The 15,791-nt window shown below is 37.2% G+C and overlaps 1 protein-coding gene across 2 annotated transcripts in view; it reads left to right on the top strand.

Moving 5' to 3' along the window:
- The window catches only part of FIG4 (FIG4 phosphoinositide 5-phosphatase), a 143,705-nt gene extending 130,232 nt beyond the window's left edge, over positions 1-13,473 (top strand). For both annotated transcript variants that reach the window (XM_043999417.1, XM_043999418.1), the window contains one exon: positions 12,945-13,473. In XM_043999417.1, coding sequence (XP_043855352.1) covers positions 12,945-13,122 — 178 coding nt within the window. In that variant the 3' untranslated portion in view covers positions 13,123-13,473. The remainder of the gene's footprint in view (positions 1-12,944) is intronic.
- The last annotated feature ends 2,318 nt before the right edge of the window (positions 13,474-15,791 follow it).

The following is a 15,791-nucleotide window of genomic DNA, read 5'->3' on the forward strand; positions in this document are numbered from 1 at the left end:
TTGAGGAAATTGAAACAAACAGAGATTAAGTGACTTGCCCAGGGTCTCAGAGGTAGGGAGTGTCTAATTCAGGTATAAATTTATGTCTTCCTGATTGCAAGCCCAGTGCTCTATCCACTGTGTCAGCTAGTTGCTTCAGTACTTAGTATTTGGTACCAGTACAGTAATCCATTACATAATGCCAGGTTCTACTGCTCCTTCAATAATAGCATGCCCTCTAGGTAGTTATTCATGTCTCTGGGAGTCATGCCCCTTTTTTTTTTTTTTTGACCTGTATTACTTTTCACCAGTATCCATTCTTCAACTATGCTCACTGTCAATCCACCATGGACAATTAAGCCAAGGAGACTTAGTCTAGCATTATATTTATATCCTGATGGTATGATTTCTCTTGTCAGTCTCATACTCTCAGCTGCATTTTTTACATGATTATCCTTGCTCCCTTTATGTTGCAGACCACTGTTGATCCTTTTATGGTGAGTAGATTTGTGATAGATGGAGCATTTGGGGTAGGATGTGCAGAGCTTTGATCTTTCCTTGTCAGTAGTACATGCTTATGGTTAGTTATAGCTTAATACTCCTAATCATCTCTGACTGATGATATCCAACTTGGTGCTTTTCAGGATGTATCAATGGATTATTGCACACACATACTTAGATCTGAGCTCTGTACACAGTCTCAGAACTTATCAGTAATAGTCCACTCTGAAGAACTCCGATTTATGAGTAGGCTAATAATGAATCTTACAGTTGGTGAACCCTTTATTGGCAAATGCAGTAGGCTTCTGATAGACATTGATCTCCAGTTAAATAATTGCTCCCAACCCTTCTAGGCCATCATCAGTGTGTTTTACAAAAGGCATATCTGGATTTGCAAAAGCTACTGTCACTTTATGTGTGAGGAACCCAGCCATGTTTTTAAAGGTCTGCTTATGTGAGGATGAATATAAACAAATGATGTAGACTAAAAAGATAGTGTCAAAAAGCCAAGAATGAAGTATGGCTTATGAAAATGCCAAGGTAACCGAACAAAAGGCTTTTAAAGCTGTGCTTGGAGCAAAAAGGACAAGGGAAGGATTGATCCTCTGCTTAGATTAATGGTTGGTTGGGGCAGCTAGGTGGCGCAGTGGATAGAGCCCTGATAGATAGATAGAGTGGATAGGCCCTGGAGTCAGGAGTACCTGAGTTCAAATCCGGCCTCAGACACTTAAACACACACTTACTAGCTGTGTGACCCTGGGCAAGTCACTTAACCCCAATCGCCTCACTTAAAAAAAAAAAAAAAACCAAAAACAAACAAAGATTAATGGTTGGTGTACTCTTAACAAAATATAGAACTAATCAACTCCACTTTGCTTCCATCTCCTCCATTAAGGAGGCTAATCTTTACATTGGCCAAGGGTGCTCCTCAAGCATGAGGATCAGAGACTCCATCTGTGCCTAATAGGGACTGAGGAAGAGAAGTTAAACTCTATGGACCTAGAATCAGAACAGTGAAAAAGGAGCTTATTTTGTCACTTTGATTGTCAGCAAGGACACTTTTCATTTTTCCCCTAAGAAAGAGGAAAGCCATTGCCATATATTGATTACAGGGGGCCTTCAATGAAATAACCGCAAACTACTGCCTGTGCTATGATTCATTTTGGACAGCTTGGGAAGAATAGCTCATTTATGCTTAACTGGATTTATAGAGTATTTATAATCTTCCAAGAATTAGGGCTGGATAAAAATAACAGATAACCTTCTATGATAGATTTCAACATACTGCAGGCCTTTTGGGCTTTGAAAAAGGCTTTTGTGGTAGCCCCATTATCATGGCATCCCAGAATTAGTGTGGGTTTTTCATGGAGGTGGGCTTAATGTGAGTTAGAGGTAGTCTTTGAAGTAGTCCTTACACAAAAACTTGTGAAGGACGATGACCAGAAACCACACAACTAATGGTCCATTGCCTGCTAATTGTCCTAAGTAAAATTGTTCTAAGAAAACTATACTATAACTTATAGTCATTCACACTTAAGATGGCCACAAGAAATGGTGACATTACCTAAAAACAGTTTGAGAGATCCAGAGATGGGCCTTACAGACCATACAGTTTTGCCTATTTTAGGCAAGCACCAATTTTATTTTGGTGTCACAAATGATAAGTGCTTTTGCTCTCCCATTTTTTCCTCTGGATAATTCATTTTTTTCCTCAGGAATTGGGAATACCCTAGAAGATTGATTGTACTGGATTATAGATTTAGAGAAATCCATGAAGGGAATGAGAGATGATCTTTGCACTAAGTGTATCTAATAGCCATTTCATAAGGTCGGGGCAAATAAAGGCCATGCTCTCTTACCAAATGAGGGGAAGTCCCTCCATGATGCTTAAAAGAGGTCATGAGAGCTCATCATGATGGCCTGTTAGGTTGGCTTCTCAGGAAGAAGTAGATGAAAGGATTAATCCACTGCCAGTACTGGTGACTAGATTGGATATGTAGTTTTGGTAATTGATATAAAGATTAGATAAAGCCTTTATCTAGGTGCTGTGCCAAGTACTAGGAGTGTAAATACAAACAATAAATATAAACAAAAAGAAAGGCAGCCCTTGCCCTCAACAAACTTATGTTCTAATGGGATAATTCACAAGATTAGGTTCTGAGCCATGTGAGAGGTGAGCATGGCTAGCAGGAGTACTTTCACAAATGAAGGCTCCTAGGAGGAAGTCACGGGATAGAGATAGACGCCTCAGAGATAGAGGTATGTCAGTGATCCAAGACAATCCCAAAGGACTGATGATGAAGCATACTATCCACCTCCAAAGAAAGAACTGATATCAATGGAACGCAGACTGCTGTTTTCCCACTTTCTTTCATTTTTTTTAATCCCAGTTTTCTTATGCAAAATGACTAATATGGTAATGTTTTACATAATTGCACATGTATAACCCACATCTGATTGTTTACCACCTCAGGGAGGGAGGGAAGGAGGGAGAGATAAAATTTGGAACTTAAAACTATTTTAAAATGTTTATTATTTTTAAAAAAGATATAAAGGTACGTCTACCATGAGAGGTGGAGGTGGAAAAGTATTTCAGAGAGTGAGAGCCGAGCCAGGTGAGCAGTACTGTGAAAAGGGTTGTATTAAGTAATATCACATTAAGAAACCCTGTCCATTACTATGGAATCTACTGTAACCCTTGCTGGTTCCCTTAAGACCTCGATTTCTGAGTCAGAGTAGATTTCTGTGACCAATCATAGGATTACATATTTAGAGCTGGAAGGGACCTTTAGAGATCACCTTGTCCACCCCCCTCATTTTACAATCAATTGCATAAGTATAGAACGTGGGAGATCTTGCTTGACGACTGTTCATGCAAACAACACCTGGGGGTTTTAGTTAACTATAAATTCAATATGAATCATCGATGCAATGTGACTTCTACAAGACCTACTGTAATCTTGGCCTTTATTAATAGAAATATGGGCTCCATATCAAGGCTAGTAATAAATGTTCTGGTCAGACCATATCTGGAGTTGTGACTATTTTTAGGTGCCACTCTTTAAACAGGAATTTTGATTAAATGAGAAGGACTCAGAGAAGTGTGCTTAGGATGATGGGGAATCTGGAAACCATATTCTGTAAAGAATGATTAAATGAGTTGGGGCTATTAATTTGGAAAAGGAAAGATTAAGCAGTGGGAAGATGGCCGGGCTAACATGAAAATTTCAGTCAATTTATTTTGTATTCCACCAGGGGGCAGAACCTGTACCAGTGGGGTTAGAAGTTATATGGAGACAGATTCTTACTCATTATATTTGTTCTAATACTAATAATAACTGACATTTTTATATAACACTTTAAGGTTTATTTTGCCATAGAACTTTATTCCATAAAATATCATGGGCTATCTTGTGGAGTAGTGATTTTCCTGTCATTGTAAATGTTCTGGCACAGGATGGATGGATCTGTTGGGCATGTCATAAAAAGGATTTTTGCACTGGTTGGAGGTTGGACTAGATGAGATAGAAGGGCCTTTCCAACTTCCAAGATTTCATGGTTTTGTAATTCTGTGATTTAAATAGCATGCCATGGGACAAATGTTTTGCTTTCATTTCAAAATTTACATTAGCTATTACAAGGTTCCCTAGTTTATTATCATTGCCTCAGAAAGCCATTGTCTTTTTCTTCATTAATTTGACATCAGGGGAGATTTTTATACAAAAGAGTGAATGACTAAACAGCAACAAAAAAAAAAAAACAACATTGAAAACTTGCCTGAAATTGAACAAATCTAGCCAAATGTTGCATCATTGTTGATAGCATAAGAGCCTGAAGAAGCTATTATGTGCTTTTCAACTTTTCATAGTATTATTCCATATGATGCTTTGTGGTTTTGATATTATCTCCCTGTAGGTTCATGCAATTTATTCTTTTGATAAATCAAGCTATTAGACATAGGTCAAATAAACCCTAAAGTTTCAGTGGAAGAAAAATGTTTAAACCTATGAAGAAAAATGTTGACACCTTCTTTCACATATCAATTGGTAGAAGATGATCACCTAGCCTCTTTTCTTAGTGGAGGCACTGTCTAATTTCATTTCTCTCTTTGTCTGCAAGAATTGTTTCAGTTGGATGTCTTGCTGCTAAATATATTTATGTTGACTGAACACTCATTTGTCTTGTCACCTTAACCAGATCAGAAGGCCAGGCCAGCCCTTGGCAAAATTATGAAGTAGGTAAAATTTGTCTTTAGAATAACCTCAGTTCCCCGATTACATATACTCTGTGCCCTACTTTCTGGGTGGCTAGTGTCTCCACTGAAGCATAACACCCTTGCCTGCCTGTTTCCCTGTCCAATCATCCAATGTTGGTTTAAAATGCCTTCCTTCAGTATTTCAGGGATTGATGATTTCATCTGTATGGGTACTCACTCAGTTGACTTTCTGTATGTTAGTAAATGCATATGTGAGTTGCTGGGCCGCAAAACATTCATTTGGTAGCCAGCCCTCTAGTGATGAGCCTCTCTGAATTTAGTCACCTTGCTTCTCAGATGATAGATAGAACCTTTAACTAGGCCTGTAAATCAAAGACTTTCCAACGTGGCAGGATTTTTTCAGAATTTGCATTTTGCAGGCAAATTTTAAGACTCCACACTTTGATGAGGTGTTGAAGTAGGACTTTAGTAGAGGGAGTTTAAAATGTATATTTTAAAGCATCTTTAATAATTTCTTTAAGGAAGATGTATAAATTAATTTAAGATGGGTACTATGAGTAAAATAATTTTTATTTCTGAAACTGTCAAATTGGGTTTGAAGTATACTAGAATATTAATTCATAAAAATGTAAAATTCTGAGTTTTTCATGTACTCATTATTAAACTTATAAAATGTGATTATGGCAAAAAAATTCTTGTGCATTTATCACCGCCAACAAAACAGTAATATTAAACATTCAAAGTAATACATCCTCGGGGCAGCTAGGTGGCGCAGTGGATAGAGCACTGGCCCTGGATTCAGGAGGACCTGAGTTCAAATGTGACCTCAGACACTTTACAGACTTACTAGCTGTGTGACCCTGGGCAAGTCACTTAACCCCAATTGCCTTACCAAAAAACAAAACAAAAAACAGAAACAAAGTAATACATCCTGCATGAGTTTTTTTTAAAAAAAGCTTCTTACAATGAAAATATTTAGGAGCTACTATGTGCAAGGCAAAAATAATAAACTTAAAAGATTTCATAGGAATCATACTTTGAAAATCAAATCAGATGGTTGTCTTTCTCAGTGAAAAACAAAGTTGTTATTCATCATCCAACTGGACAAGAAACATTGTATTTAAGAAAGGATACAATAAGATATTAGCAAGGATTTGGGTTAAATTAAAAAAAAAATTTCCAAAGTTTTGCCTGACATGTTTCTCTTCTGTGAACTAGAACTACAGGGGGAACCAAGTATACTGATTTCTCAGTGTATGTGCTGCTCTGAACAGTGCACATTAGCTGTGCACTAAAAAGAATTAGAAATGGCATCAATGAAATACAGGAAATACAGAGATCTCCTTGTTATTCAAACTAGTGTTTATATGTAAAATAAAAGAAATTAGCCTATACTCTTATACTAAACTTTTAAACAATGTCTGCTAGTATTATTAGGATTTCATTTGGGTTTGTCTCAGATTACATGCCTTTGGTGGATGGGTGAAAAGAAGCTGAGAAAATATACCTTCCCTCTATCTCTAGGAGAACAATCTAGTTAGTACCTTTTCCTCAGCACTGAAAGCATGGCCGTGCTGGATCTGAAGAGAGGCAGTTGTGGCCTAGCGGATAGAATTATTGGACTTGAAGTCAGAAAGATCTGTGTTCAAATCCTTCCTCTGACTTACTGGTTATGTGATCTTTGGAAAATCACTCAAGCTTCTATCTTCTCATCTGCAAAAGGAAGGAGTTAGAGATCCTATGATATATCTTTGTTGGTGGGAATTTTTTTTAAAAGATCCCAGAATTCCATAGGGTTATAGATTTAGAGCTTGAAGAGAGCTTAGAGGTCATTTAGTCCAACTTCCCTCATTTTCCAGATGGGAAACTGAGGTTTAGAGAGGTGAAGTGATTTGCCCAAGGTCACACAAATGGCAAAGGTGGGATTTGACTCCGAGATCCATTGTTCTTTCTACTATACCCTGTTGACTCCTATCTTCTAAGCATGTAAAAAGAATGATCATGGTTGCAGAAGTCATTGCCCTGTTTATCTTTCAGTGAGCTTCTTTAAGTGTCCTTTCCAAAGCTTTCAGAGGTATGGTACAGGGGGAAAAATCAATAGCCCCCTTTAGTAAAGTGTGCTCTCAGCTATATCTTTCTTACCCTTAGCAATATAGTCATAAGGCTTGGGTTTATCCAAAGTAGCTCATCAGGCAAAAATTTGGGACCGCAATGTGGATTAAGTACGTACTGTGTATAAAGCATTGTGCCAACTAGCTGCCCAAAGTAAATGTCAGAGGCAGGATTTGAACTCAGTCCTTCCTGACTTGAAGTCCAACCTTATCTACTATGCAGTCTAGCTGTCTCCTAGTGTAGTAAAAGTAGTCAGGTGAAACGCAGGTGTGGTACCTTCTATATAAAATAATTTCCAGAGAGGATAAGGTTGGTGGCATTGTTGTTATCATAATAAACTTAATTCTAGTTACCATCAAGGAACATACATGTTGTAAAATTGTGAATTTAACAGAGTAACATATTGTCTGTCTGGTAACATAACATGCATTGGATTGGAGTGGAAAGAGCATTGAACCTTAGTAAAGTTTCTCAGTCTTGGTGAGCCTCAGTTTCTCTATATTATATACTGAGAATGACATCTCCCTGACTTGAGGTATTGAATGTAGTTGTGAGGACCCACTGGAATCAAGGATATGAAGTTACTTTTTCAACATCTTTTTTTTTTTTTTGAGGGGCAATAAGGATTAAGTGACTTGCCCAGGTTCATACAGCTATTGAGTGTTAAGTGTCTGAGGCCAGATTTGAACTTAGGTCCTCCTGAATTTGGGGTCTGTGCTTTTATCCACTGTGCCACCTAGTAGCCCCCAAAGTTACTTTTTCTTTTTAAATTTTTAAAAAATTAACAAGCACTTATTTTTTCTCCTCCTTCCCAAAATTCAAAGTGAAACCTAGTAGGTAGCATTCAAGAGCTAACTATTTTAGGATTATTTTAAAAATTAGGCCTCCTCTATAGGTTTTATAAAATGGTCATCAAAGAATCAGAAATCTAAGCACCAGCCACTCTCCATTGATCTAAGCTCCTGGGAGAGTGTATTATACAAGTGACATTATCCAGTCATTTAAATACTAATATTTCTAATTTGTGATTGAGCACTTTATAGTTTTCAAGACACTCCTTTGTACATTATGATCTTCAAATAACCATGTGAGTGAGGCAGGGCAGGTATTATTATCTCCACCTCATGTATTGGGTATCCAGTAACCAGTGTGTTTGTAGGGGAAAGATCCCTGAACCTAAAAAAGTCACAAAACCTGGATTTAACATTTAGCTCGACTAGTTACACCAGCTATGAGATCATATACAAATTCCTCACTCTCACTGAGCCAAGAATCACTTCCAACCCGTCTGAAAAAAAAATGAAAAAGAAAACCATTGTAACAAATATGCATAGTCAAGCAAAGCAATTTGCCACCTTGGCCATGTTCAAATATTGATGATTCTTTCTGCCCTCTGAGTCTGTCACCTCCGTTCAGATGTGGGCAACATTGGGAAAACAATGTAAGGAACTGTACAAGGGATTGTTATTATACAAGGGATAGTAATATTATCAATAGTATATGTGTTGTGTGTGTATATATGTGTATATATATGTATATATATACACATACAGTCTATATATACCATGTACATAGTACATATATATTTATTCATGTACCTACGTATGTATACTAGTATATATACTATGCACATAGCATATATACACTAGTACTTAGTATATATACACTATACATATACTGTTATATATGCTACACATATATACTATATATTAGCATATATACTATAGACATAGTATATATACTAGTGTACATACTATTTATAGGCATATAATAGTGTATGTCATTACATTTTCATTATAAAAACAGCACTTCTAGAAAACAGGGAGGAATAGAGGGGGGCAGTTGTCATATTTTTGAGGTACCCACATGAGCATGGTTCTGTAACCATCCTGGGTATAATCAGGATCTACATCTACTGCCATGGTCAGCATATCGTATTTGCAGAGTTATTTCCATTCCTTTTTGCCCATTACTTTTCACAGCAGTTAAAAGAGCTTACTGAAAAGTAGGTTAAGAACTGTCCTGAAAACCCTTAGATGCTGAGCCTGGTCCTGTAGCCAAGCTCCGTCAGCCGCCTCAGCCCTGACTAAGTTATTGATGTGTCACTTGGCCACAGATCCTGCTGTTTCCCATGCCTGCCCTGATGCTCAATAACCCGGAATGTCTGGAAAAAGAGCCAGAAGGGAATGAAGTGATTACTTGATGCTTTGCTCCATTCCCTTCAACAACTGAATGTTAAAGTTTGGACCCCAGAAAATGTATCTCTCGATCCACAGGGTACCCAGTAAATCTATTTTTGCCAGATAGCACACAGCTAGGGCCTTAAAGATTTCCCATTTCCTAAATGAGCTCCCTCATCTGGAGCAGCAGAAAGTAATTTTCTCATTTATGAAATGGGGATAATAATACCTGCCCTGCATCCTTCACATGGCTATTGTGAGGATCAGGTGAGATAATGTAGAAGGAAGTGCTTTTTTGAAAACTGTAAAGTACTATACAAATAGAAGATATTATTTTAAATGATTGGATAATGCTGCCTGTAAAATATACTATCTGAGGAGCTCAGATCAGGGGGCAGTGGATGGTGCTTAGCTTACCGATTCTTTAATGACCATTTTCTAGAATATTCAGAGGAGGCCCGAATTTAGGGATAAAGCTTGAAATAGATCCAGTATGCTTTGTACCATGTTTCACTTTGAATTGTGGAAACTACTGTAATGTAGGCTTATGCAGATCAATGCATAACAAGTAAATTTAAAGTCACTAATTAGAAGTTATAAATGTTAAATATTTTAATGTGTTCGTAAGAGACTTTAGAGTAACAATTATAGCATATTAAGGAAAAGAGGTGGGGGGGGGAGTTAAGATATGGAACAGGAATTTGATGCCTTAAGATTTTGTTAGCATTTCTTACATTTCATGCAATTTTAAACTTTGTGTGAAATACCTAAAAGTTTTTATTTCTGTTTATTTAAAATTAAGGTGATGGTGTGAAGATTTTATGAAATGCTTTGCTTGGGAAATTGTCACTGCAGACTTTGTGTCACATTGTTGCTAAGTGATGAATATTTGAGTTCAAATTTTGTATTCTTAAGTGAGAGAGGTGAATTTTTTCTTAATTAGATTAATTGTAGAGGCCCTAGCTTCTTAAGAGCTCTCAGAATCAATGAAAGAAAGGTACTGCCTAGAGAAGGGACAAGTACAGTGATACAGTATTTCCTGGGAGAGAAACAACATGGTATGTTGGAAAGAGCGTGGGATTTGGTATCAGAGGACCTGGCTCTAGTCCTGACGTTGTTGCTTATTATCTGTGCATCCTTAGATAAGTGACTTGGTCTTTCTGAGCTTTAATTTCTTTAACTATAAAATAAAAGGACTGGATTGGACTAGGTGATCTCTAAGATCTCTTCCAGCTCTAAAAGCTGTGCTTGAGGCAGCTGGGTGGCTCAGTGGATAGAGTTCTTGGCCTGGTGTCAAGAAAACCAAAGTTTGTATCTGGCTTCAGACATTTACTAGCTGTGTGACCTTGGGCAAGTCATTTTGATCTCTATCTGCCTCAATTTCCTCTACTATAAAATAGTGGTGATAATGATAGCATCTATGACCCAGAGTTGTTGTAAGGATCAGATGGTATCAAATGATTTCAAATGAGAATATTTGTAAAGTGCTTAGCACAATGCCTGGCACATAGTACTAGTTTAATAAATACTTGTTCCTATGCCCAAGGGGCAGTTTTATAAAACTGCATACCCTTTGATCCAGCAATACCACTTCTAGGTCTATATCCCAAAGACATAAAAAAGGCAGGGAGGAAGGAACTAAGCGTCCAAATATATTTATAGCAGCTCTTTTTGTGGTGGCTAAGAATTGGAAATCAAGAGGAGACCCATCAACTGGGGAATGGCTAAACAAGCTGTGGTATATGATGGTGATGGAATATTATTGTGCTATAAGAAATGACAAGTAGGATGACTTCAGAAAACCTGGAAAGATTAACAGGAATGATGCAAAGTGCAGTGAGCAGAGCCAGGAGAATGTTGTACATGGTAACAGCAATATTGTATGATGAAGAATTATGAATGACAGCAATTCTCAGCAATACAGTGATCCAAGACAATCCTAAAGGACCCATGGCAAAGCACGCTATAGATCTCCAGAGAAAGAACTCATGCTGTCTGAACACAGACTAAAGCAGGCTGTTTATCACTTTCATTCTTTCTTTCCTTCTTTTTTTTAATTTGAGTCTTGTACAAAATGACTAATATGGAAATTTTTTAAACAATTGCACATTATAACCTATATTGGATTGCTTACTCCTCGGGGTGGGGGGGGGAGGAAAGGAAGGAGGAAGGGATAGAATATGGAAGTCAAAACTTTTAAAAATGTAGAAAAACTGCTTTAACATATATTTGGGGGAAAATAAAATATTATGTTAAAAATTAAATACTTGTTCCTTCCCTTCCCCTACTTTGCTAACCAAGGCTGTTTTAAGTGCAATGTATTATTCTCAATGTCAAGACTTGTCAAAGGCCTTCTGTGTTTGACAACAACTTCTATTTTTCCCTTTATACATAAATATCCAATGATCTCCTAATTATAAAATCCAGTCACGTTTTCTCAGTATTCATCCTCCTTTCTACATCATTTGGTATCACTGTTATTCCTGTTACTTCATTTTCTCTTCCCTTAGCCTCTATGATATTTCCCTAATCAGAATTTGTTCTCCTCAGAACAAGTTTCGGTTTCCCTGACTGATTCTGCTTTTTCCTCCTATCTCCTTTAACACAGAAAATCCTTGAGATTGTGGTCTTCTTTATTCTCTTCCCCTCATTCTTCTCATCACTCTTATAGCTGTTAACCCTAGAGATGAATCCTAACTATATGTCTGTCTCCTGATCCCTCTCCTGAACTCTACATCACAAAATCGAATAGCTTACTGAGCCTTTCCACCTACCTGGTGGTTATGGTGCCACCTCAAACTCAACTTGTCAAAAACTGACCTCGGCATCTTTTCCCCAAAAACCTTATGCTTCCTCCTGACTTCCCTCCAGGTTTCCATTAGTGGCACCACCATTCTTCCAGTTACCCAGGCTCAGAACCTCCTAGTACTGTCAATCCTACTTCCACAATAATCTTGAATCTGTACCTTCCTTTCTATTACAGTAGACATTGTTGGGATTTAGGCTCTCACTATTCCTCTCCTTGACTTATTGGTGATATTTTCTCATATCTCTTCTCCACTTTAGTCTAACCCACTGCCTCTAGATGAATTTTCACTTAATTCATAAGTCTGATTTCATTATTTGCTTTCTGTGAAAACTACAGAGGGTCTCTATTATGTCTCAAAGTCCGGATCCCTATCCTGGCATTCAAGGTCCTCTTACACAATAGTCTGGCAGAGGAGAGGTTAGGGCCAAGTGTTAGAAATAACAGTTTTAGGAAATAAAATAAAATGGCATAGACAAAGGACATTCTTATTTTGAAGTCATATGGGAGCATGATGTTCTGGGAGCTAGGGCATAATAGCGGTTTGAGCTCATCTAGTTACTTTGAATTAGTAATTTTGGACACCACCCATTAAGGAGTAGGTAGTGGTCTATATATCTATATTGATATGTCAGTATTGATATAGATACTTCTTTTTGCCTTAAACTTGTTATTTCTGAATGCATACACTCATTCCTTTGTAAATAAACCCTTTATTAAAAAGAAGGGGGATTTAGGGGATGTCCATCAGCGGGGGAATGGCTGAACAAGCTGTGGTATGTGATTGTGATGAAATACTATTGTCCTTTAAGAAATGATGAGTAGGGGGGCAGCTAGGTGTCGCAGTGGATAAAGCACCGGCTCTGGATTCAGGAGGACCTGAGTTCAAATCCGGCCTCAGACCCTTACTAGCTGTGTGACCCTGGGCAAGTCACCTTAACCCTCATTGCCGAGGGTGGGGGAGAAAAGAAAGAAAGAGAGAGAGAGAGAGAAAGAAAGAAATGATGAGTAGGATGGTTTCAGAAAAACCTGAGAAGACCTTTGGTTCTCTCTCAGACTCTTTCATAGCTATGATCTTTTATGAACCTCCAATTAGTGTTATCCAAATGTTTTGCTTAATGAAGTACCACTTGTGTTTTCACTTTTACAGAACACATATCTCCTCTTTCTCTCAAGACAACATTTATGAAGTCCAGCCTCCAAGAGTAGACCGAAAATCTACTGAGATCTTTCAGGCACACATCCAGGCCAGCAGAGGCATCATGCAGTCTCTGGGGAAAGAGGATATCTCTATGTACAGAGAATATATCCGAAATCGATACATGTGAAATAGAGGTTAAGAATGACATACTGGACCCCCCCCCCCAAAACTCATCTATATTTGATTATCCTTGTTTGTTTTGTTTCCTCTCACAAAGGTGTAACGTTTCTTCTTTTTTTTAAGGTAAGATTTCTTGGCAATCTATTTTTAAGCATGTTTTTTCTTTATTACTTATAAGTAACTTTGTAAAAAATAAAGAAGCAACTGGATGTGTATTTTGTTATCTCCTTTGAATTATGTAATAATGTGAATTTAGAAGTGAGATCAACATAATAATAAGGCATCATTTGAATTTGTTTTTTTTTCTTTTTTAAAATAAACTTAACCAGCACAAACATTTTTATGTATAAAGAACAGAAAAAAGATTGTATATGAAACCATCAATAAAGTTTAATTTTTTCTTGTTAAAAATTAATTCAGTGTTAGTTTCAAAGCTGTCCTATTCATCTGTGTCTCACTCTGAATCTTCTGTGCTCCATGTATTTTTTAAAAGTGTTTCATTAAGGATTTTTTCATCTTTTTCAGGGAGAGAATCTCTTTTACTAACCCATGTTTCCAAAAATCCCCTTGTAACAAATAAGCATAGTTAGGCAGAACAAATCCACACATTGACCATGTCTGGGAATGTATGGCTTATTCTGCCCTTCTGGTCCACAATTTCTTTGTTAAGACTTGGGAAGCAAAGGGGGCAGCTAGGTGGCACAGTGGATAAAGCACAGGCCCTGGATTCAGGAGGACCTGAGTTCAAATCTGGCCTCAGACACTTGACACTTACTGTGTGACCCTGGGAAAGTCACTTGACCCTCATTGCCCTGGGTAGGGTGGGGGTGGGGGAGAGTTGGGAAGTATGGTTCATCATTGTTTTTCTGGTCTCATGGTTGATAATTGCATTGGACAGAGTTCTCAAGTCATTTAAAGTTATTTTTCTTTACAGTGTTATATGCACTGTATAATTGCTCTCCTGGTTCTACTTATTTCACTCTGCATCAGTCCATACAAGACTTTCCATGATTTTCTGAATTTGTCCCTTTTGACATTTCTTATGACACAATAATATCCCATTACATTTAAATATCAGTTTTGTTCAGCCATTCATCAGTTGAAGGGAACTTCTTTCATTTCTAGTTCTTTGCTACATCAAAAAGTGCCACTATAAATATTTTCATACATATGCGTCCTTTCTTTCCTTGATCTTTTTGAGGGTATAGGCCTAGAAGTGACATTAAAGTGGGTTAAAAGGTATGCACATCTTAGTGACTTAAATTATAGTTCTAAATTGCTTTACAAAATGGCACACCAATCCAAGGATCCACAAATAGTGCATTAGTATGTCTGTCCTTCCAGATCCCCAATGAGAGCTTTTGTAGCTCATTCATATAGTTCTTATATGCTAAATTCTTTTTTAGCTTTATGTTTTTATTGAAATTTTGAGTTTACTTTGGACAAGTATATGATATAATGTTTTCTTTAGAAAAGTTATTAGACTTGTGATAGAATTTTAAATATGGAAGGGACTTTAGATGTCAAATATTCTAACCTCTAAGTAAGAAAGGATTTACTTTCCAACATATCTGAAAATAGTCTTCTGGTCTTTTCTTGACAGTTTCAACTGCAGAGAATTCCATTTGCTCATGAGGTAACCCATTTCCCTATTTCACTTTTAGATAACTAATTTTAAGGAAGTTTTGTCTAAATTTTAGAACATTGTCTAGAATAGCATCTATTTTTAAATGATATTTTATTTTTTCCCAGTTACATGTAAAGACAATTTTTAATATTGGGGGGAGACAATCAGGGTTAAGTGACTTGCCTAGGGTCACACAGCTAGTTAGTGTCTGAGGTTGGATTTGAACTCAGGTTCTCCTGACTCCAGGGCTGGTGCTCTATCCACTATGCCACCTAGCTGTCCCCTTAACATTATTATTTTTTTAAGTTTGAATTCCAAATTTTCCCTCTCCCTCCCTCACCTTCCCCTTCTCTAAGACAGTAAGCATTTTGATACAGGTCATACAGATTTAGTCATGCAAAGCATATTACCATATTGGTCATTTTGTGAAAGAAGACACAAACCCCAAAGTGTGTGTGTGTGTGTGTGTGTGTGTGTGTGTGTGTGGGACATGAAGAAAATACAGAAAGTGAAAAATAGTGTGCTTCGATCTTCATTCAGACTCCATCAGTTCTTTCTCTGGAGGTGGATAGCACTTTTTATCTTGAGTTCTTTGCAATTGTCTTGAATCATAATATTGCTGAGAATAAGTAAGTTATTGATAGATGATCATTGTACAGTATTGATGTTATTGTATACAGTATTCTTATGGTTCTGCTTACTTCACTTTGCATCAATTCATATAAGTCTTTCCAGGTTTTTCTGAGATCTACCTGCTCATCATTTATTATGGCACAGTAATATTTCATTGCAATCATATATCACAAATTATTTGGACATAGAATAGAAATTATTAAAAAAATATTGCTCTAATAATTTTAAGAAGAACCTAATGGACTAAGAAAAACTTTAACATTAAATCTCAAATCAAACCTTACAGGGGCAGCTAGGTGGCACAGTGGATAGAGCACTGGCCCTGGATTCAGGAGGACCTGAGTTCAAATCCAGCCTCAAAACTTGACACTTACTAGCTGTGTGACCCTGGGCAAGTCACTTAAACCCTGTTGCCT

Source organism: Dromiciops gliroides, chromosome 4 (assembly GCF_019393635.1).
Source record: "Dromiciops gliroides isolate mDroGli1 chromosome 4, mDroGli1.pri, whole genome shotgun sequence".
NCBI classification, from domain to species: domain Eukaryota; kingdom Metazoa; phylum Chordata; class Mammalia; order Microbiotheria; family Microbiotheriidae; genus Dromiciops; species Dromiciops gliroides.